The sequence below is a fragment of the Lycorma delicatula genome, chromosome 12 (genome assembly GCF_047948215.1).
Source record: "Lycorma delicatula isolate Av1 chromosome 12, ASM4794821v1, whole genome shotgun sequence".
Taxonomy (NCBI): domain Eukaryota; kingdom Metazoa; phylum Arthropoda; class Insecta; order Hemiptera; family Fulgoridae; genus Lycorma; species Lycorma delicatula.
In genome coordinates, this window is record NC_134466.1 from 40,334,448 (window position 1) to 40,359,380 (window position 24,933).

Consider the following 24,933-nt stretch of genomic DNA (forward strand, 5'->3'; position numbering starts at 1 on the left):
ATTTGAATGGAGTATAAACACTTAATGGCAAAGAAACATGTTTGATATAAAAACCAAACAAATGAAGGAAAAGAAAGAAGTTTGTGGGAGAATCTTGTAAAAAAGACTAACTGAATTTAATTTGCTACTAAAAAAAAAAGTGTGATGGCAGAACAATAAAGATAAAGATCAGAATACATGTAAAAGAAAAATAGTTTAGACAATAGGGTGCAGAAGATAAGAGGCTGACAGAGAATAGAAATGAACAGAGAAGTGGGCTAAACCGGCTTGACAACTGATGGCAAAATAATTTACAAACCTAAATGAAGAAAAGGCAAAAGATATTTGTCTTTTGACTCAAAATTCAACAGTAAATTTGACGCTGACGATACAAATATATTGAAAATGCAATACAAATATATGAAAATGATTAAAAAAGCAATTACATTAAACAGAAATAAATAATGAAATGATCCTTCATTTCAAATGTAAATGAAAATGTGAATAACTTTTTTAAACAATTTGAAAACCGATTAATAAAATTGTCTGTAATAATAAAAAGTTACTAATATAAAATAAGTGCAGAAATGAAAATGATAACAATTTTACTATTATTCTATAGACTGAAAGCAAATATATAGAAAAAATTAATTTAAAAAAATTTATTCATTAAGTACCATTTATGAGATTCATAAAACACATTTTGCCAACTTTAAACTTATACAATTACCACTAATAGGGTTAAGTTTGTTTTATTCATTATTGTTTAGCTTTTATTCCAATAAAAAGATTATCACTTTAAGTGAAATTATACTTAGTATATAAATCTTACACTAAACTAGATACGATTCGCACAATAAAATAAATTAACTCATAAAATGTCTTTTAAGTTAATAATAAAATAATTAAAAATTCTCATTTATTATTAATTATTAATATACATAATATATATTTATACTTATTATTATATATATTCTCTTTTTACAGATGTCATTATTCTAATTTTTTTTTATTACTTCTTCTTTATATTTAATTTATACTTCTTCAATAATTCATTCCGTTGTTTTATTTAATTATTAAATTGTAAAGTTATTGTAATATCACAGTCTTTCTAATGTTAAACTTGAGTACTCGTACTGTGTGGATACTGTTGTGATTTTTGTGTTATTATCGGTTGTGCCCATTCAACGAAATCATCGATTAAAACAGGCCACGCACCTTCTTCATCGTAGTTACTCATATTATCGTTTATTGCCATAGCAAAATCCAATAATAAATTCCATGTATCTTTTGGAATTGATCTTTTATGATGTTCCTATAACAAAATAAATTTATTAATATTGTTAACATAAAAAAATTATTCAAAAAATAATACACAAATAAACTGTTACTATTGGATTCGTTTACCAGAACCACACTTTATTTCTTCGGTTTATTTATCTTAAAATTAAATCAATATATTCATGTTTTATAACATTTCCTGAAATCTTAGATCTGAGAATAAATTATGTGTTTATTAAACAAATGTAATTTTAAAAGTTTAGATGTACATTAGAATTAAAAAATCCAAAATAGAATCTTCCAAACTAATTCTGTTCATAATGAAACTAAACTTGAAAAAAGTAACCAGACAACATATGGCCATCTACCTAGTGACACCATGTATATTACACGTATGTCTGAAAAGTTCTCCAATTAAATTAAATAAAAATACAGATTTAAAGATAAATAAATTTACTTACATCAACTCTCTACAGAGAACCCTTCTCTAGTTATAAACTCATTGCAATGCCAGTAGAGCCTGTCAAATGCTCAGGAGAAATCCTTTATAGGATCGCCTTCAACTGCTCGGTGCAAGCCCTTTGGATGGCCGGAATGTTGTCAAAATAAGCGACCTTTCATCTTCAACTTGTATTTCAGGAACAGAAAATAGTCTGCTGGAGCCAAGTTGGGTGAACAGGGCAGGTGGGATAAGATGATGATTTGATTTTCAGTGTAATAATGTGTTAAAACTGTTGCCATGTGTGGCATTGTCGTGCAAGAGAGTCCAACTGCCCAGATCCCAGTACTCGAGCCGGATTTGACGAATATGATGCATCAGGCATTTCATTACTTCCAAATAGAATTTAGAATTCACAGTTTGACCAGTTGGGGCAAATTCATGATGAATCAGGCCCTTTGAGTCAAAGAATGCAATCAACATCGCTTTCACTCTTGATTTTTGCTGCCTGACTTTCGCCAGTCTTTGTACTCCAGGACTCAACCAAGCAGCGGATTGACACTTCATTTGTGGATCATACATGAAGCACTGGCTTTCATCCCCACTTACAATTGTTCAAAAAAATTTGGGTTGCTATTAGCCGTTTAACAAAGTCTGGAATGCAATAAAGATGCACCTGTTTCTGTTCTTCAGTTAAGAAGTGTGGAATGAAACGAGAGCACACCTTACAGCAGTGCATTTTTTCTGTTAGAATTGACATATCATGTCTTTACAGATGTTTAGCTCTTCTGGAATGACCCGAAGGGTAAGATGAGGTTGTTCGAGCAGGAGCACATGCACTTTTGCAACATTTTCATCGAGAACAGCTGATGACGGCTGCCCACTACATTTGTTGTCATCCAACAACTCTCTACCATCTCTAAACAGCTTCCATCACGTGTACGTTGTAGTACAAGATCTGGCTTCATCACCGAATGCTTGCTGTATCATGGAAATTTAAAAAAATCAAGAAATTTAGTTTGGGAACTTTTCAGACCTACTGTATAGAGTAGCTTGAAATTACAAGGTGTCCCTTTAAAGTAAGGTCTGTTTTGAATTTGCCAGCTGTATACGTAATGTAAACATCAACATCTATGCATCATCATTTATGCATAATTTATTGAGTTATTTCACTCAATAGTCAGCTGTTAGCAACAATAATTTAATCATACTGTTGTTTAAATTCATTCATCTATGTGTGCTAAAATTTGTAACCCTGCCAACCATGAAATACTAGGAGTAAACTGATTTTTGATGGCAAAAAACAATTCTGCAGCTGAAACTCATAGGAAAATTTGTTGCGTTTATGGGCCAAATATTGTGAGTGAAATTAAAATAATACTATGGTACTGTTCACATTCGAGAGAGAACAAACGTTAATAATGAAGAACATAGTGATGACCATTGATGATGACAAATGATTTAATTGAAAATGTCAATAAAAAGATAAAAAAAACTGATATTTCACCATGTCACAATTATCTTTATTTCATGATCTGATTTATAAAGTTTTGACTGAAAAATTTGGATATAACAAATTGTGTGCCAGACAGGTGTTGAAGATTCAGACACACAAGGAAAACTATTTTACTGCAGCGAATGAATTTTTGTAACATTACAAAAATGAAGGAGATGAATTATTTGATTGCACTGTTACAGAATATGACCTGGATTTCTTGTTCAAACATAGAGACAAAGCTGTCAATGTAATGGCAACATTCATTGACTCCTAGACCAAAGAATTTCAAACAAGAATGTTCGATAAAGAAGCATATTATGGTTACCATTTTTTGGGGAAGAAAGGGGTGTCTTGCTTGTCAAATTTAGTGATTGCAGAACTACTGTGAATGCCAATACATATTGTGAAATGTTAATAAATCTTGGAACTATAAAGAAACAAATGATATGGGATGCTGTCCCAAGTTTTTGCATGACAATGCCCGCCTACACAAGAAATGAGACAAAAAGCAATTAAAAATATTCTGTTGGAAAACATTCAATCATCCAATATAGTCTTAACTTACTATAATCCTGACTTACCACCCAGTGATTATTTTCTTTTTCTTCACCTTAAATGTGGCTTGCATCGCAAAGGTTTAATGATAATGACGAATAGAAAAATGGCGTTACTGTGCGGTTTAAGTCACTGGTGATGGAATTTCTTGTAGTGAGAAAGAAAAAGCTAGGGAAACGCTATGACAAATCTATTGAAGTTAAAGGCAGCTATATAGAAAAGTATTAACTACATGCAGTTTTTATGTGTAAGTAATAAAAGTAAAAAGTTTTGTTTTTATTTCAAAATGAACCTTACTTTAAAAACATTGTATGTTTAGGCAGATTCTTAATAAACAAAAGGAAGGGTACTGAATAATCAAATTTTTGTATTAGATTTTATTTTAAAATTCAGAACACTTTGATAGAGATTTTTTTAAGATTATTGGATGAAAACATTAATTATATATAATTTAAAAACAGCTGGTTTCCTCACCCAAACACGTATGTATGTTATTATAGCCTTAAACATATATTTATAAGAATGTGTCAAACACCACTTCTAAACTGATATGACTTGCTTTATTTTTTTACCAAACACTACTGCTAAGTGTTTGAAATATTCGGAAGTACAATTAAACTGTAAGTCAATTTCAGTCAATTTTGTCATTATGTCAATTTGCATCCTGGAATAGTCGCTTTAATATTGGAAGGACAGGTAGAAGGAAAAAATTGTGTAGGCAGGCCACGTTTGGAATATGTAAAACAAATTGTTAGGGATGTAGGATGTAGAGGGTATACTGAAATGAAACAACTAGCACTAGATAGGGAATCTTGGAGAGCTGCATCAAACCAGTCAAATGACTGAAGACAAAAAAAAAAAAAGCAGTTAACAAAATCAGAAGCAATTCACTAAATAATGAATTATTTAGTCAGCTTTGCGTTGCCAATGATGAAGATTTTAACCACTTACTGCTTCACACAGAAGAGCACTGGCTATTAAAAGGTACTTGTCTGACTCAATTTTACAATCTGTTTGAGTCTGTGATAGAGTTCCTGGAAAACAAAGGCACACAGTTGCACGACAACCTCATTAAATCAAAGAATACTGCGTATTTGGCAGACCTACATAAATTGTTTAATGATGTTAATCACCAGCTTCAAGGTGTTGCCTTGAACTTGATTAAAACAAAAAATATTGTTGCTGCTTTGGTATTTTTAATTTGGATATACCAGACTTTTTTATTGACATAAAAGTATGTCAATATCAATAAATATGGGCTACATTTACTAATTTTTTGTTTTTGTTTTTTTTTTAATAACTTACATTAATTTAATATTTAACTATTATTTAATCTTTTATAACTTTAAATATCAAGCTGAATGGAAAACTGAAATTTGAGTGTGTGAATTCATGTGAGGTGTATCTGATACTTTACCATATGCAAAATAATTTTAAAATAATATTCTCTAAAGAAAAATAAAAACTACTACACCTTTTAAAATATTCAGATTAATGAGATACTAGGAGAGATATACTTAAAACGACATACTTTAAAAAAAAAAAAGGTCAATCAGTAGGGATAATTTAGAGTTTCTAAACTCAGTACTCAAATGATTAATAATTTCAACTTAGGTAGAATAGCAATTGAGAAACCCATCCGGACTGGTCTAGTGGTTAACTTGTCATCACAAATCAATTGATTTCAATGTCGAGAGTTCTAGGGTTCAAATCCTAGTGAACGCAGTTACTTTTATTCAAATTTGAATACCAGATCGTGGGTACTGGTGTTCTTTGGTGGTTGGGTTTCAATAAACCACACATCTCAGAAATGGTTGACCTGAAACTGTACAAAATACACTTCATTTACAGTCGTACATATCATCCTCTGAAGTAATATCTTACGGTTGTTCCGGAGGCTAAACAGAAAAAAGAGAGAATAATTGAGAAAAATGATAAATCTTGAGAAACTTCAACATCAATTGATGGCAGTCATGTTGATAAAGTACATCCATAATGGTTACAAGAGAAACTCACAGCTGACTGCTTGGAGGTGTCAAGTAGAAATTTCTATCACTTTTGTTTTGCCAAAAGAAAATGAACAAGAGTTATGTCAAGGTAATATCGTAGCTGCTGACCAAACAATAAAAAGAAAAACAGACTGTCATTCAGAAACTTTTGAAATGGTCAAATCTCAACTAAAACCTTTTAGTAATTTTTTTCTTTTTGGGGGGGGTTTTCTGGGTGAAAAATGCTTTCACATTATCATGGACCAGACATGATATATTTGTTGTAATAAACAAAGATATATCATATTAGAGTGGTATTTTCTTTTTTCAATTTGAAGTAAATTATAATAAATAATTTTCAATAATTTCATTTCAAGGGTTGAAAATACCCTAGTATTCTTATTTGACTTTCATGTTCTTATAATAATTTTAATTTATATGAGGTAGCCTCCTTAAGGTTCCTTGGCAAGTCTGGCTTAACTGAGACTTGCTCACTTATTTCATGAATTATATAAATGCTGTTAATCAATAATTCTTGGGACAATGTTCTAGTACAATCAGGTTGTAAGTAAAAAAAGTTAGATAATTTCCAAACGCTCCAGTCCAAATCTGCTCATTCACACAATTTCCCATTGAGTTGATTAACCAATCTTCCATAGGTTTATCAGTTTAACTACATAACCTAATATCTGTAGGTACTTCCTGTAGGTTAAGGACTGCAACTGGAAATAGAAAAACTAAGAGAAGTAATGCAACAATAAAATAGAAACTGGTAAATCAATTTTATAGTTTTTAAAAAAGAAAACTCAAAATAATAAAATTAAAGACATATTGAATACTTACTTGTAAAAACCGACACCACAAATCAAGAAATCTAAACCTTCCTTTTAAAACAATATTCCAATATGTTATTGCCATATCCAAATCAAGCCCCTTCTGACCTGGATTCTTCGCATAATTAAAAGTAAAGTGATAAAAATCCTTAAAACGTGTACTATCTTTCAATTCCATTTCCAGAGTTGGCAGCCTTGATTTCAATTTTTCTATACTGTCTGCCCTGTAAAATCACAAGAAAAAACAATACTTTAATTACATCTCTAATATGTACATGCATGTATGTGTACAAAATGCACTGGAAAAGTTTTTTCAATATGACGGAATCGACAATCACAGGCAGTTACACGTTAGAGCATGTCTAGACAGGCTCCAATCTGCACTGCAGCCACTCTAGTCACTATCTCAGGGTTATTTGCTTTTTAGTTGTTTTAATGAAAAGAGATGAGTGCAATTTTGCACTTTGGTTAAGTGTTGATCAGTTTACAGTGCTAGGAGAGGATTGTCCTCATCATACAATAATATTTAGGTGGTACTAAGAGTTTCAAAGAGGAAATTTTGGCCATGAAAACATCAGTTCAATCGTCTTAATCTATAGTTACGGGAAACACTGCTGCAGTACAAAAAATGCTTCAGACAGACCTACCAACAAATAGAGGTGTCCTTGGGCATTAATGCACCAACAATTTATACTATTCTGCGAGATAATGTTCAGGTTATAAAGCTTTGTACCTTTTTGTTGTTACATAACTTGACCAATGATCGAATAGTATGTCATGTTTCAAGCTGGTGTAAAGTGCTGAAAAAGTTTAGAAATGGGAAATCTCCCTATGTGAACAGTATTGTGGCAGGTGATGAAACTTGGCTATACTATTATGATGCCCAGGCCAAGGCTCAATATAAAGTGACAGTATTCGAAGGGAGAAAATCTCAGTGTCTGAAAATCCAAATTAGTGAAGAAGAGGATGATGGCTATATTTTTTTATGCAAGAGGATTTTAGAGTGAGTTGGTTGGAAACTCAGATCATAGTTACAGCCAAAAACTTCCAAAAACTGTTGAAGCTTTCAAGAAGCTGCACCCAAACTCAAGGATGGGCTAGCGCACTGCTCCAGTGTTTGCTCCTCTTATTGGCCAGCACTGAAATATGTAAGAGCACCCTCCCTCATCAAGAATCAGTCTCCAACTTGCTCCATCTGACTTTATGATTCCACCAATTGAAGTGAAGAACAGATAGAAAGGAAGACGCTTTATAAGGGGATGATGATCTCCTAAGGGCTTGGGACAATGAGTATGTCCAGATATCTGACAAAACATGTCAGGCTTTCTTTGAAGGCTGGTTTTGAAGGTCGGAGAAGTGTATAATGTCCCATGGAAATTATTTTGAAAAATTATAAAAAATAAAGCTGTATTGCAAAACCTTTCCTAGTACTTGTTGTATACACAAAGTAGTTTATGTTGAATACATACTACTTCAAGATGGAAACACTAATTGGCACTTCAGTACTATTACTTAATAAAGGTATTATACAAGATTATAAAGTAGGTTTCACCTGCTGCTAGTTTGAACTTCAACTTTGAATATGACAAGAGTAAGTAAACATTAAGTTATCACCCTCTTGTTTACACTTATTTTGATTATGGTAATGTGAAGTGGTGATTTCTCATAATGTTTGTCTGGACATGGCAGAAAAATTAATATTATAATAATAATAATTTTGTAGTTGAAAATAGTCAATCGTATTCCAAACCAACCAACCTTTGGAATTATACCAAGGGGTAAGAAGAAAAACTAGTTAAGCAATTACTTTTTTACTTTATATGATAACATTTGCTTTCCCTTATTTCAAAATAGACAATTTGGTTCTGAATGTACAATATATACACTTGTTAAGCCATAGAAAACAATCTAAATATTAAAAAATTGCACATATTTGTATATATTATAGATACAGAATTTAATTTGAAAGATATAAAAAACAAAAAGAATTCAGTAAGACGATATTATCATTCAAATTAGGAATTAATGAAACAGAACACTCAAAAATACTGTATTAAGGAGTATAACAAAAAATCAATGTTGTCAGAAGATACAATCTACAAAAGATTTGAACAAAAATTAAATAATAATGCCATTATAATTAAATCAAAATAAACAAATATGACCATAATTATTGAGAAATAAGTATATGTAAATAAAATGGATGATTATATAATGAAAAAATAATTTTTAAGAAATAAAACTTCTGCTATTAACAAATGTTTGAAAATAGCTAAAAACTATAAGAAACAACATACATTTTAAATTATAATAATCAATTACAATATCACATTACACTACATCCATTTCACCCTGATCAATGCTTAGTGGTTTATAAATAATCCATCAAACATGGAATCCAATACATACATTCATACATTTTTTAACATCATCTGCATATTTCATGTTTAAAGAACAAGATAAAATACATGTAAACTAAAATTAAATTTATTATATTCATACAGATATATGTTCAATATTATATGAAATATAAACTACCAAAACACAGTAATTAGATAAGTTAAACTTACCAAATTAATTTCCAATAACTAGTTTTTGCGGTATCCCGCATCTTAATTGTTATTAAATTCTATATTTATTACATTAAAACATATTCTTTTAATTATTTGTCATTTTATTTGAAATTATATTTCATATTTTGAAATTTTGAATATTATGAGCAGACAAGTGTCCAGTACTGGAATCTTAAAAAAACTTAAGTATGTATGTACTAGTGACATATTTAAAACTTCTTACATCTACCATGTTAAGTTTTTAAAAAAATTTAACTGAATTTTAATTATATTTTTTAATTTATAATTACACATTACTTATAAAAATTGGTCTGCTGATGAAGAAAAAATCCTGAAAGTACTACAGATAGGTGAGTGTTCTTATCTTTTATTTTAACTGTATCTGATGGAGTTATTTAAATAATTGCTTTTAAAATAACTTATTTGACACAGTGGTATTATGTTAGAAAAAGTAATTCACACATGAATGTGCACACACACACACACACACACACACACACACACACACACACACACATGCACACAGTTTTCTGATCATTAATTTGCTAGATAAGCTTGAAGCTTTGCATGGGACTATGGAAAGAAATTTTGTAGTAGCAAATGAAAAATGTTGTATCTGACTAGTAGAGACCGATTCATGAAGAATGTAACAATACTTCCAGGAAATGTTACTGGTGAAAATAAACAAGAAACTTTACAGAAACATAAGTTTGGAAATGCTTTGTTAGCAAGTGTTGGCTGGTAAAAGATTTCAGTCTAATTTTTATGGTGATAAAATTAAGATTTCAGTCTAATTTTTATGGTGATAAAATTAAATCAAACTGTAATTTTGGGGACCAAATTAAAGTGTAAATTTAGTGGTTTTATATTAAATTTGATGTAAAAAATTGAAGTAAAAATAGGTCCCAGCACTGCATTTCTAGTACTACGTTGTTTTATTTGATTCATACTTTTTAAGTTTGATTGTTAGCTTTTCTAAAATATTTAATTCTTTTGTTATGTAATACAGGGCGTTTCATAATATTCTTCAGAGTTTCGAAAATTCATTAACAAAAAACTATTTCACTCATACGAATAAAACAAGTACTGTACGAAAGAGTACTTTAAATAGTTTTCTACACATATACTAGGCAGTTAGTAAACAATTTGCTTGCTAGGCGTCAACAGTAGAGAAAATGGCTGCCACGGGAAGCGAGAAGTCGTTTTGTATGTTAGAATTTCACTTTTCAAAGTCAGCAATTTCTGTGCAACATGCGTTTCGGTTGAAATTTCATAAGGAGCCACCAAGTGACAATTCGTGCATGGTATAAACAATTCAGTGAAACCAGTTGCTTATGCAAGCGAAAATCAACTGGAAGTCCATCAACCTCAGAAGTCGATGTTGAACGTGTGCATGCAAGTTTCATTTGCAGCCCGTCAAAATCGACTGCGGCTGCAGGCAGAGAATTAGGAATTCCGAAAACATCAGTGTGGAGAGTTCTCCGTAAACGTTTATTATGCAAACCGTACCATCTTCAATTAATCCAGCGTCTTTCTGATGAAGATAAAACACGTAGGCTCGATTTTTATTTACAGTTACAAGAAAAGATGTTATTAGATGAAGGTTTTGTAAACAAGATATTCACTGATGAAGCTACTTTCCATATTAGCGGCAAAGTAAACCGTCATAACGCGCGAGTTTGGGGAACTGAAAACCCACACGCTTATGTGGAACCCATTCGGGATTCTCCAAAAGTAAATGTTTTTTGTGCGATCTCTCGTGAGGCAGTGTACGGGGGTTCTTTTTTTATGGAAACGACAGTAACCGGCATGATATATCGGGATATGTTACAATTATGGCTTATGACTCAGCTATTCAACGACTTCATTTTCCAGCAAGATGGCTGTCCAGCCCGTTTTCATAACGAGGTTCGACAGTAACTTAACACAACATTACCTCGGCGCTGGATAGGATGTGCTTCTGAAGAAGAGCAACACATTATGCTGTGGCCACCAACATCACCAAACCTCATGCCATGTGATTTCTTTCTCTGGGGTTACGTGAAAGATAAGGTGTTTATCCCACCAATGCCGCACGATATCGCTGAGCTAAAGGATCACATAATCAATGCAATCAACTCTATCGAAAATGACATGTTAGAACGAGTTTGGCAAGAGCTAGACTAATATGTTGATGTGTGCCGTGTCACCAAAGGAGCACATATTGAACAGTTATAGATTTTAACAAAAACTGTTTGAGTCCCTGCATCATCTCGTACAACTTTTATTTAGGTAAGTGAAATAGTTTTTTTGTACTGAATTTTTGTAACTCCTAAGAACATTATGAAACGTCCTGTATTAACAATTTTGCTACCTAGTCAAAAATCTGCTACATTTTGATATGTTTTGTTTTTAATAAATTTCAAAACTCTTACGTTTGTATTTAGTTTTTATGGACGTCATGCACATCATTTTACTCAAAATCAAATTTTCTGTATGTTTTGTTTAATACTTTTATGTGTTTATCACACATTTAAAGTGTTTTTAAGTTATTTTATGCCAAACATAAAATAATGTATTTTTCGACCACAATATTTTGTATTTTACCCTAATTTCTTGAAAACTAGTAAAAATAAAGTTTTTGGAACCTATTTTAAACATTTTTCCTAGTCAGGCAAGTTTACCCCTTACTTTGCATCTAAGAATTACAGTCTGTATAAATTTTACCAAAGATGCAAAAATCAAAGTGAAATCTTTCACCAACCAACACTCGCTAACAAAGCATTTCCAAACCTAAGTTTACATGAACTTGTTTCTTTATTTTCACCAGAACATGTCTTGAAAGTTTGTTACATTCTTCATGAACCACTCTGTATAAATGACTATGAACTGACTTAAATTGTATATTTTAAAAATGAATAACAACATTAAAATAGATTCTTAAGATAAAAGATAATATTTATACATCATTAAAAATGCTATATGTACTATGTACTATGTATCACTGAAAATATGATGTATGATAGAAGTGTGTAAATTAATCCGAACATAGATATTAGTTAATAAAAATTAACTTTATTTAGAAAAAAGCATAACTATAAAATTTGTGTATATTTATTAATCAATAAGCCTCCTTTATTTTTATTCACTTTAAATACACAATTTGTATTGATTCAACAAGTGAAGTGTATTACATATTTTTTTTTTTATTTCTTCATCATGAAACCATTCTGATAATGTGATACTATAATGTAATAAAAATTCATTTTTGATAATCGTTTTATGACTACTGCCCAAAAATTCTCAAATGGGATTAAGTGTAGGGAGTTGTCTGTCCACGAGAGTTCTTCGTGTTTCATTCTTCGAAAACTTTTCCACTTTTTTGGCAGTATGCTATGGCACTAAATCTTGTTGGAACACTCTCCACTGCCTTGTGGGAATCTGTTTTAAAGTTGTATCACAACCCTTTCCATCAGAATCTTCATATAGCCATCACTTTTCAATATACCATTTACTGGAAGTAATGAACAAGAGCCTTCAAACACGAAACAATCCAAATTTTTTTTTTCTGGGAATGTTTAACTGATTGTTGGAAACGGGCTGGTGATGTATTTTCATCTAATTATTTTCTAACATATGGAATCCTTGGATCAGAATATAAAAATGTGAGTTGTCAGAAAACAGAACGTTTTCCCATCTTCTTTGGTCCAGTTAGCATGTAGTTTGGCCCACAAGACCCTTGTTTTGCATATTGCTGGTGTTAAAAATTGCTTTTTAAACAGTGACAAGCTTACCGTCCAGCTGCAAGAAATTAGTATTTAACAGTTGTCACATGTAAATCTGTTTCACTGGCTGCTACTTTAAGTCTGCAGATAATTTTGGAAAAAGTTTACTTTTCTCATTAATAATTGACCCTGTGTAGGAGTAGTTTTCTTTAATGATCACATTTGCCTTTTCTTTGAGATGAAAAGGAACTAGTTTCTTTAAATTGTTTTAAAACAGCATTACTATCCCTAGTCCAACACCACACTCAGAAGCTATTTGTTACTGTGTCATACTGAAACGCTCAGAAAGAGAAACAAGTTTCAAACACTTAACATATAACATATAATGCACTACATATACAGTAGTTTATAACTAAAAATCAATCTATAGATTAAAAATTTGATTACTATATGAATAGGAAAATTTTATATTAAGAATTATTTTGTTATGTTCATAAGTCAGTTTAATGTGTGTGTATACATATATATATATATATATATTATATTTTATTCAGTATAAATTCAACAGAATTTCTCAATATAATGTGAATAAAGGTTGGATTAAAAAAAAATTAATTCATGATTACTTGAAAATACTAAAACTTAAAAAGTATATTGAATTGTAGTAGCATGTCTTGCCATTATTTGATTTTTTTATATGATCGAATCAAGCCACCCACAATAATTACAATTACTCAGATTGTGGGCCATATTAGCAAAATTCTCAACTTTTTCAAAATGATGGAAAGCTTTTAACTTAATGATCATTGGTAAGAATACATTATTTTCATTTGCACCTTGTATTAAGTCAGCAAACCTACACATCTAAAATCAAGTTTAAAAACAGAACAGTATTTTATCAGGTTAAAAATCCCTTTAAATGACACTGATTAATACACTCAAACATAATAAGTATCAAACAGAATTAATTACAGTATATATAAAATTACTTACTAGTATGAGATGGTACACTATTTAATACTTTAGAAATTTATCTGTAATCCAAAAAAAAGAAAATAACCCAGTACTTATAACTGTCAAAAAAGAAAAGTTTTCTTTATAAATTCAGAGTAAAATAAGAGAAAGAACATTAAAGCATCCACTAGTAAATATAATTGAATTATAAAGGAATATTTTTAGGATCACAAAAATTAAGGTTGATCGCTCTAATTAATTTTATATCATATCCTGTTAAAAGCGGCACACATCCAAAGCACAGCAGTAGAATACTGCTGTACTTTGGACATACAGCAGTAATTCTTTATTATTTTATTACTGTGTTTAAAATAATGTGTTTTTTTAATACAGACAATTGTATAAAAACGTATAATATTTATATCATTATACAGGAATGTATAATTTCTCCAATAAAAAAGAATGGTGCTATGGTTTGTTTGTTGTATGTGCTCACATATTTATTTTGAATGAAGCACTACCATATAACAGGAAAAAATTTAACTTACAACTGTATAATAAATATTTATAATTTATTATTAAATTAAAATTAAAGATTAACAATTCTTATTAGTAATTAAATTCATTATTAATATAATTATTTTTCAAACTTAATAATAAAAGAAAGAGATTATTAGTTGATATTTAGCAGAAAAAAAAATTCTTTATTTAATGAATTATTTAAAAGTACATTACAACGAAATGTGGGAAAGAAAACCTAAGAGAGCACAGGGAATAGGAGAGAGTCAGCTGTTGTGCAGCCGCCCGGTGCACCACATGATCCATTCTGCGCCAATAATAGCTGAGTAGCAGTTAGGCTAGTGACTAACATAACCTCACATAAACACACACAAGACTAAATGAAGAAGATGGCATCCCCAAGCCAACTCCCTGTTATCAACATGGCTAGTGGTAAGTATCATATTTCTATTAAAAACAAATTCTATATCTACTCACTCATTAAGCCTATTTTAAATATAAAAACACCAAAATGTTCAGAAAAATATCCTCCATACACCAATATTTCTTTTCTTAAATGAATATCTGTAAAATACTAAATATTCTCACAAACATGAGGATACGAACATGTCAAGGGGTCCAGGGGGCTGAGCCCACTGGCTGGATACTTAATTATAAATAAGCCTTTATTAACGTATGCTTTATAAAAACAATTTCCAACAAAATAAATACATCATTACTTACAAAATAATATGATAACCAAAACAAAAGTTCTATCCTTTCCATAACAATAAATAAAACAAAACTTTATGTAAAAAAGATGTAAAATTTCTCTTCTTGAGAGAGTTTTGGTGCTGCAATGACCAGTTGAACCTTGATTTATGAGTTCACTAGTTTCCATTCCATTTGCTCACACTTTTCCCTCCAGTACTAATATCTTCTACTTTCCTCAACCAATTACACCTTCTTTCTTCTGCAAAATCATTTGCCCATCTTTTACCTTTGCCAAATGGTCCTTATCCATTCAGGCCAAATTACTATTAAATGTACGGGCATTTCCATTTAATGTCTACCTTCACTTAAATAACCATCTTGTTACCACATATATGTCCAGCTTAACATCGATTGACGCAATGCTAGCAGCTCAGATGTCAGCGAGAGTACAGTATATGTATGTGCTTGCACAAGCATTACTCCCACCATGTAGCTGATCATGCAGAACTCCCACCATAGTGGTGCTGCAGCCCCACCACTCACAGGCTCAAATAAAAGAGCATACACCAGAGTGAATTTTCAGTTCGTTGTTGACCACCACCTGGAGAAGTCCAAGAAGAAGAAGACAGAAGTACTATGGCTGGCTCAACATGAGATCTGCCGGTGGATTACAACATCCCTGCTGGAGCATCAGGTCTGGCCAGCCCGCCGAGGGAGCCGCTGGGCAGAGTTGCTAACTTCCCACTCTAGCATGCCATGCTTCAATTGCCCTGGTCGGTGGACTCGGCAGCAAGAGCCAACCCAGAGTGGGATCGGTCAGGGAGAATCGCCTCAGCCACACCAGCCCGACACTGTGGGCCACCAATGCTACACTGTAGTGAGAACCCTACTGCTGCTGAGGGGAAGCTTGGTCTGATTTCAAGGACGAGCTGCAACTCCCTGACTATAGCTGGGTCGACATCATTGGAGACCATCTTCTGAACCAACAGCTCTTCTCAGAGCTAATGCAAAAACGGCCCTTTTCAGAGAGAGCACTCCAGAAACCTCAAACTGCCCTTTTCACCACAAGGTTTTAAATTACAATGAGCTGTCAAAGTCATTCAGCGACAACAACAGCTCTTCTCAGGGCTACCATAAAGTTTTAAATTGCCACGAGCCTTTGAAGCCATTTGGCGACAAGTCCTTTTCAAGGCTACCATAAGATTTTCAAGTGCCGTGTGCTGTCAAAGCCATTCAGCGACAGTCTTTAATGACCAGTATTTAGGCAATGTGCCGCTGAATATCTTTTGGCAACCTGTCTTACTAAGACCTCGACTGCATCAATATTTGAATGGTCCTTTTTGAGCCGGTTTGTTGCATCACTTGCTACAATCATTGTCTTTTCAAAATTTAACTTCAGACCAACCTCCTACAACCTGTTTTAAACCATTTAACATCTGAATAAGGTCCTCTTCTGATTTTGCTATCAAGACATCAATCTGCAAACTTCAATTATTCAAATATTTTTTCATTAATATTCATGCCCATACCTTCCCATTTTAAGTTTTTTAAAAGTCATTTCAAGTACAATCACAAAGAGGATGGGGAAGAAAGGATCTTCTTCTTTCCCTTCTCGCTTTATAGAAAAAAAAGATCACTTTTATTTTAATAAAAGCCACATTTCCTTTGTACAGTTCCTGATTACATTATTATGTATTTCTATTACATACCCGTTGAGGCCAAAGCTTAATAGAAATGCTATTATGTGCAAGATAATCAAAAGTTTGCTAAAATTTACAAATTCTAAAAAGGTTTTCATCCATACTCTTCGGCCTTTTCAATTCAAGGATTTATCATATATGCAGGTGTCTACTGTCGAAAACTTCTTCCTAAAACCTGCTTGTTATATTAAGCAGGTTATATTAAGCTTGTTATGTAATATTAAGGTTTCTTCTACTTTTATCATTATTCTACTATTCAGTATTCTTATAAATAGTTCATATAAAGCTGGACTGGAATAAAAAATTACTAGCCTATTGATATAGACTAGTAATTTTTTATTTCAATTCCTGTTTTTAAAAAGCAATATAATTTCAGACTGCCTCCATTAAGATCAAATCTCTTCCTTAACGAAGATTGTATTAAAAAGATCTCTCAAAATTACTATCTGTTGTAGAATTGCATGCACTCACATACACAGATAAACAAAAAAATCTTTAAAAATCTAATTTAATTGCCTACATCATATCCACCAGAACTGCAATACTGAATGTTCCAGTTGTTATTTATGAACAAACAGAATGAAAACTAGCTCAGAAAAGATAACATTTTTAATTTTCACCATAAAAGAAAGTGTATTGAGACAGATTTTAAATAAATTGTAATTAACTTTACAATTTATTTAAATTAAATTTTAATTTCATATAGTAATAGATTTCTAGACTCTGTATAAAATACAGAAAACATATAAAAATTTGGTGCGCACAAATAAATAGAAAAAAAAATTTATTTTCATGATCAGATTACATGATAGAGAGAAAAGTAGAGAAGAGCACTAAAAGGATCAATACAAGTAACCATTAAAAGTATTAGATGTTGATTTCAAAGGTTAACTAATCCTTACAATTCCAGTATTCAATTTTTAGATGTTGAAAGTTTGTTTGCACATTGATAAAAATGAGAATTGGAATAAAAATAAATGACTAAGAAAATTACTCTGAGTTTAAATATTCTGGAATGAGAAAATTTTACATTATGAACTTTTCCAAACCAGTTTCTTGAATTTTCACACAAAAACACCTTGAACGTAAAATTATATTACAGAATATCATTAAGCAAAAACATTCAATATTATATTAAGTCATTACTTATAATGTTTGCCAACATCATCATGTTGGCAAACAAAAATTTCTTTCTGTCACTGACATTCATTTAATTTTTTGTTAAAAAATCTTAGTTCATGTTAACTGTAAGTTATTAACAATGGAACTGTCCAAAAAAGTTCCTTTACAGACAAACAAAATGGAAACAATGGATTTGAATATAAATAAAAATATCACACTGAGAAAGACCTCTTTTTTCCTTGTCTTTTAAAAATAATTGTTAAAATAAAACTTGGTTTTAAAAATAATCCATTCTAATAGTTAAATTACAGCATTAAAAAAATCTATATGTAAATACTCTTTTACTGATTAACTTTTATCAACTATACTTACCCAAGTTCAGTCATTCCAGACATAAATTCCTCTTTTGAAAATTCACACTGAGCAGCTGCTTTAAATTTCCATGCTATTATAAGTACTAATTTTGATTCTGGACTAAGATTTAAATCATCCAAAAACTTAAGTATACCTTCTGCTAATATTTTATCTTGTTCTGTTGGATCTACAAGAAAAACATAAACTAAATAAAAATAAATAAATAAATAAAATTAAACACAGGAGCATATCCAGCTCAAAATAAAAGGAGGGACAATTTTCTAAATTTAACTTCTTTCATGAGGGAAGGGTAGTCCATGAGGGGCGGTGCTATGCAGTAATAAACAACAAAAAGAATAAAATATTTATTTAAAAAAAACTAATTTATAACAATAGTCTGTAAGGATTAGATGCAAATTGTCTAACAACAACTTTAACTAATTGCTCCTTGTTAGCAAAAACCCACTATTGGAGAATGCTTAACCCATTTAACCAGTTTTCTCCAATGGTGGTTCTTAGCCATTTTTTAATTTGACAAACAGAGCAAATCAAATGCTAAACAGTACTTGTTATACAGAGCTGTAAAAGCAATATCAACAGAGTCTTTCATTTAGTCAGGAAAAATAATTGGCTCTTTTTTTAAAACCTCAATTATGTCTGGTGCTTCCTGTACCTCATTCCACATTTTGAACCACAAGTCCCTTTCTCCTTCAAAGCCTTCTAAATTGTAGAAAACTGCATAGATGAAGTACTTTCTAGTCATTCCTCTCATGTTACTCAGATGGAAATTTATCTGCACACCTGCATGCATTTGATAGGTATTTTTTCTTGTTGCTGATTATTTCCTTGACAGTTACAAGGCTGTCTCAAATTTTTGGGATAAAATTTAAGTCATTCATGACAAGGTTAAGTTTGTGAGAAGAGTGATGGAAGTAGAAGGCTTTTTTGTACTTTTATCTCGACATCACCTGCACACCTCCTTCTTTCCTAGACATGGTGTAACATCCATCAAATCCTAACCACACATTTATCAGGATCTAGGTTTAAGTTTTTCTCAAAATTTCCAATGGCTTTTGCAATACTCACAGCATTAAGTTCTACAAGCTCTACAAAGTCTGAAAATTCTTCTTCAGTTTTGTTGGCCTTTTCATCAAAGAAAGGTAATCCAACAGATAGCTGTTCTTTGCCATAAATATCCACGATCAGTCAAAATTCTGTAAATGCAAGCTTTTTTAACCATTGTGATGATGTGTTCCCTGATTGTTCACATAAATCAATTATTTCATTTTGGATAATAGGTGATCGGTATGATGTATTTTTCAATAATCATGCACATCCTTGTACTTAGTGAAAGGTCTGATAGCAAAAGAACCCCAAACATCTCTTACTGTTCTGGCTGACAATGGAAACAACACACAATATTAACAGAAAGCACCTTTGCGTTGCCTAGAGTAAGCTAGCCATGGTGATTATGCATCCAGCCACTGGTGATTGAATTTTCTCTTGAAATGTCTGGCATAAAACTGTAATTCTTTGAAAGTGTCCAGACATTTTCCAAGAGATTTTTTCTTATTAGCCACCATAGTGCTCGCCAGGCTGATGAATTTTCCAATATTATCTTTATGATAACAGTCAACTTCAATTTCACTTTCATAACGTTGCACACTGATATGAACCACAGAAGAAGGCCCAGCCCTTGCAGTGTTTGAACCAGAGGGTGGTTGTACTTCCTTGTCCTCATCGTCATCACTGGTATCTTTTTTCATTTTAAATTCACTGCAAAAAAATAAATTTAATTTGATTGAATATAAATGTGGATGTAGGTATGGCATCTAGCTGCATTGGTTTGACATGGAAGGTTCTATTCTAAATGACATTTTTGTCAAGATTTAGTTTTATAAAATAAATGACTATACAAGTTGAGCTTAATTCTATAATAGGATTCATTATAACATTAAAAACTTATGGAAGAATCATCAATAGAAAATTTATCAGTCATACAGACATTCTAAAATCCACTTTTTGGACTAGGAACCCCAGAATGGATATTTCCATATATCCATATCATAATTATAAATTTCTCACGAGGTAGTTAAATGTTTTCCTTTCTTTACTGACAAATTCAAGATAAACAAGAAACAAGATTTTACTAATATAAAAACCGAGCAATTGCCACAAGCAATATTGGTAATTACGCCAAGTTTTGAATTATTTGTAATTGTTCATCAAAAGTATTGATTATTTACAAAAACTTAATAAAAATTATAAATTCTATTTTATGTTAAAAGGTCCCTAAGAAGATATAACACGTGTAAGCATAGAAAGATATCTAAAAAAATTAAGAATAATGAATTTTAAGTTATATGCTTTTAAAGCATGAGCCACACTTATGTAAATTTATGGTACATACACTGCAAGTTAAATAAAAGCATGTAATAAACATTACTGTAAGCTACTTACCAAAACAATGTTCTAATATTCATTCATTATAATAAAGTGGGTAGCAGGTGGCCTGCGCAAAAAAACAAACTTTATAGTAGTAAAAAATTGCATACACTACTCACACACTTGTGTGAAAGTAACAACTGCACTGACTACCCAAAAACATGTATACTCTTATAAACTAGGTAAGTAGCTTCTGGAATATTCCCAATGTGTCATGAAATGAGACAATAGTGACAAGACTTCTAGAAAACTCTAGCTGCCACGCATAAGATGGCACCAGTGTATAACAGTAGTACTTAAATCTTCTCACAGATGTTGTAAGTGTCTCGATTTTGTATAAGTTTCTTTCAAAATATTTTTTATTTTTTCTTTCAAAAATATTTTTTTCTTGGGGAAGGAGGCAGCTGTCCCCCTTCCCCAAAATGGAAAAAATTTCCCTTTTCTGGATACGCCTATGATTAAACACATGCTGTAATAATAAAATAAATGATAACTTACTTCTTTGAGTAAAAGGCTAACAAGAAGATTACAATTTATATACTAAGTGATTTAGTTTTACCATTTCATTAACAGATGACAATTACTTCGGTTTTTTTTAAAGTGCTCTCAATAACATGAAAACTTCTATCTCATCATAGAAGACCAAACCTAGCCACGAATTGAACTCAAGACCACCACTACATTACCTCACTATTATTTTAAACTGAAAATACTACCTCATAACTTACTTGTTCATTTTTCTACTACTGTTTACATTTCACAAATTCATGTCAAAATTAAAAGTTGAAAATTTCTTAACTGACCAATAACTGCCAACAGGAATATTATCTAGAGAAACTATACCAAATACTGCCCAGCGATCTATTGATAACAATTAATTATAATGGTTGGCACTTCTTTCCTACTTTACACCTTCAATTTACAGAACAGGACTAAGATATTCCTAGTAATGCATTTATTCCTTATCATTAATCCCATTGGTGATTTATTTGACTTTAAGGTCAATTTTAGATTAATAAACCTTTTAATCTGGCATACTTCTGTAAAAAACAATTTAGAAAAATTCAGTTTAAAAAATCCTGAATATAAACTAACAGATAAATAACTTGAAATACATCATGTTTATAGAAGATTTTCAAAACCATAAAATATAAATCAATTAATTATATATAGCATGTAATTCATAACTATAGTACCAAAACATTTTTTTTTAAATGTCTATATCTCAACAAAAAAAAATAATTTCACTTCCATTGGAAGAGATACAAAATGGAAATAAACTGAAGTTCAGAAAAAATATGGGTACAAAAGAGGCCATTTTAACTTCAAGATTAGTTTTCCAAGGCAAATTAAAGATAAAAATGCTTCTTGTATGGCATTTAAAGCCTATTATTAGATTGCATTCAATAGTAAAATTGAAATGTACAGAAATAAATTTACTAATATTTATAATTTGTATAAAATCACATACTTAATCAGTACTGTACTTGATCAGGTAAATAAGACTGAAAAAATGACATCAAGAAGGAACCCAAGTATAAAGACTCTTAGGTAAGAATAAGTCCATCCCAATTCATTATATTATGGGTGGAGCAATTAATATAAGGATAAAAAATAAATAAAACTTGTTAATTATTTGTTTTGATGCTAAAAATAAAATATAATTAGGAGAGATACTGAATTGTTTGGATATATTAATGAAAGAAATTTGGTTTTACAATAAATAAGAATGAAGAAAATAATGAAATGAAAAATAAGAAAACTTTCATTAAATCTTTCTTATTTTTAAATTAATCCATTTTTAAGATCTTATTCCATTTTTAAGATTTTACAAATTTACATCAAAATACAATATATGATTTTACACTTACATCACTTTTGTATAAGTAATTAAATCACAACATATACAAATTTTGGTTAGTATGACAGATCTAAAAATTCCTCAAGGGAATGTTTTTTATATTTAACAAACATAAAACAAAGGTAACACTTGTAACAACCAAACAAAATAGAAAAACTTTTAATATAAGCAACAGATCTTTGGAATAGGTTTATGATGAATGGGAAAATATGTATGCACAGAAAAGACTTAGAAAAACAGTATGATCAACTTCATCACCACCAACAGGACAACCATTTTATAAAAGGAAAAGCAAGATTATAATTGATTAAAATTTTTTGAAATGATTTTTTGCTTTGTTACATAACAAATTTAGTACATATTATCTTCCAATAATAAGCAGTCACAATATTCATTGAATATTCTAAGAACAAGCTACTTTAATTGGTTTACTTATCATCTGAAAGTTTCTTCTATAGTCTATATTCAAAATAATTCACATCTATTTTAAAAATAACCTATTCTATGCTGTTTCTTCTAATCTTGATATCAGTACCATATTGGGCTCTTTGTTGTTTAAATAACAAAAATATAGTATACAATAAGCAAGACACGTATTATACATAACACCTATAAATTAACAACCCCATAAACACTTCCATTTTATACAAAAAAAAATAAATTCCACAAACTATTCTGCATGATTGATGTCAAGCTTGAGGTTGTCATTTGCAATTGAAATCAATATGATTATACCATGATGATTTACAATCTAGTAAGACATTTATTAAATTCATATCTGTGAAACAGAAATTAATACTAATGGAAATACTACCCACACAGTTAAAAATAATATGTCTACCTGAAAAACACAAGATAATTGTTTCATCAATATTTTAAGTTTAATACAACCCATGAAGTTGAGGAATTTTTGAACTGCTAATTTAGAATTTTGTAGTTTTAAAAGTACACATATAACTTATAGAGTGGAATCATTTACAAAGAAACCATAGGGTTTACTGGTTGTAGTCAAATTAAATTGATAGAAAAAAGTAGTTCAAGGAAGTTAAACAGTACATTTTATAGAAATGTGTGAATATAACTAATAATAACACAGTCACTGAATCTACCAGTAAATTGTAACACAAATGTAGAAAGACACTTGTACATACCTCTATATTTAGCATACAAACATTCCAGCTTTTTTCTATCGACAACAACTTTTGGTTCTTTAAAGTACACATCTGGATTTTGGAAATAATTATCTGATGCTAGTTCTAACTTCCAATCATTCTGAGATAAACAAAAAATTGCTGTTGACTCGCCAGTTTGAGTAAAAGCTATGAACTTTTTAACCTTGTCTCGCTGCGAAGATTTCAGTTTATGCTGTAACAGACATAAATTTATATGATATTATATTACATAAATTTAATAAGGGAAAACTATTCATTAGCGAGAAAATTTTTAGGCTATGTAACCAAAAACTAGTATCAACATCACCTGCCATTTTGTACAAATATGCGCCAACACAAGTAAATAAAAACGGGAAAATGTACAAAAATATCACTAGAATTTAATAATCGCATATACTTTACCATTTTCAAGGTATCTTGGGTCAAAAGACCAATAATTCTTCACAAAATTCTACATAAAACTGGAACAACAAAGAACGCACATGCGCAATACGTTAGGAACGAAAATGCCATATGATTTCTAGTAGATCAGCTGTTTTTATAAAACGTTACGTTCGAAATCAGTTTTTTGGTTAAGCGGTGTGTTAATGTTTGTGTGGTATTCGGTAGTTAAATTTTTGTTTGAATAGTGAAATGTAGTCTACACTTAAAAAATAAATATGAGACATCTTAGGTCCACGTTCAAGGTGCTTAAGTTTGTGGGATCGTTAAGTAAACGAAATCGGTTTTATTGCACGCAGTCTACAGTTAGGGTTAGATTTGCTCCCAGTCCTACAGGTGAAAAATAGTTTTGTTTTTTTGCCATCTCAGGCTCGCTTTTGCACTTATTTTAAGTAGAAACATGAGATGGATGAAAATGTAGGAGAAAAGATATGCCTATTCCTATGCCAAGAATCGAACCCGAGACCAGCAGATCTAGAAGCCAACGTGCTATTTCACTAATTTGCTGGTAACACACCCAGATTTATTTTGTTTTAAATGTATACTGATTCAGCATAATTTACTTATTGTCTACACCTTTGTTTTATATCAAGAGAAGGTAAAACAAAAAAGTTTTCATCTAATTTCATTCTTTTATAATAAAGAGTTTTTTTTAAGAGGCCCACATTTTTTCTACATACTTTCATGGACTGAAGTGACTGTAATTGATTTCTTGGCAAGATTAACTACAGCTTTCTTGTGTATGTTCATAGTACTTCTGTTGCTTTTGTCTTCCCCTTTTCTTAAAAAATATAATTACCAAAATAAAAGGAATAAGGGCAG

At 30.9% G+C, this 24,933-nt stretch overlaps 2 protein-coding genes across 2 annotated transcripts in view; one reads left to right on the forward strand and one right to left on the reverse strand.

The window, feature by feature from the left end:
* Positions 1-858: 858 nt before the first annotated feature.
* On the reverse strand, positions 859-24,200 carry SCCRO (defective in cullin neddylation 1 domain containing SCCRO). Its single transcript, XM_075379448.1, has 5 exons — positions 24,073-24,200; positions 23,650-23,863; positions 18,211-18,379; positions 6,584-6,797; positions 859-1,294 (listed from the first exon to the last, which is right to left on the reverse strand). The coding sequence occupies exons 1-5, from the start codon at positions 24,073-24,075 to the stop codon at positions 1,097-1,099; spliced, it is 798 nt and encodes a 265-aa protein (XP_075235563.1). The 5' UTR covers positions 24,076-24,200; the 3' UTR covers positions 859-1,096.
* Positions 24,201-24,933, forward strand: part of GluRS-m (putative glutamate--tRNA ligase, mitochondrial) — a 33,608-nt gene continuing 32,875 nt past the window's right edge. Inside the window, exon 1 of the mRNA XM_075379447.1 lies at positions 24,201-24,447. Coding sequence (XP_075235562.1) covers positions 24,330-24,447 — 118 coding nt within the window. The 5' untranslated portion in view covers positions 24,201-24,329. The remainder of the gene's footprint in view (positions 24,448-24,933) is intronic.

Bases quoted from the DNA above. Each gene is read 5' to 3' on its own strand.
- SCCRO (XM_075379448.1), bottom strand. The intron at 6,798-18,210 runs GTAAGTATAGTT...GTGATTTTACAG, and splicing joins TCTGGAATGACTGAACTTGG to GGCAGACAGTATAGAAAAAT. The intron at 1,295-6,583 runs GTAAGTATTCAA...ATTTTGTTATAG, and splicing joins TGTGGTGTCGGTTTTTACAA to GAACATCATAAAAGATCAAT.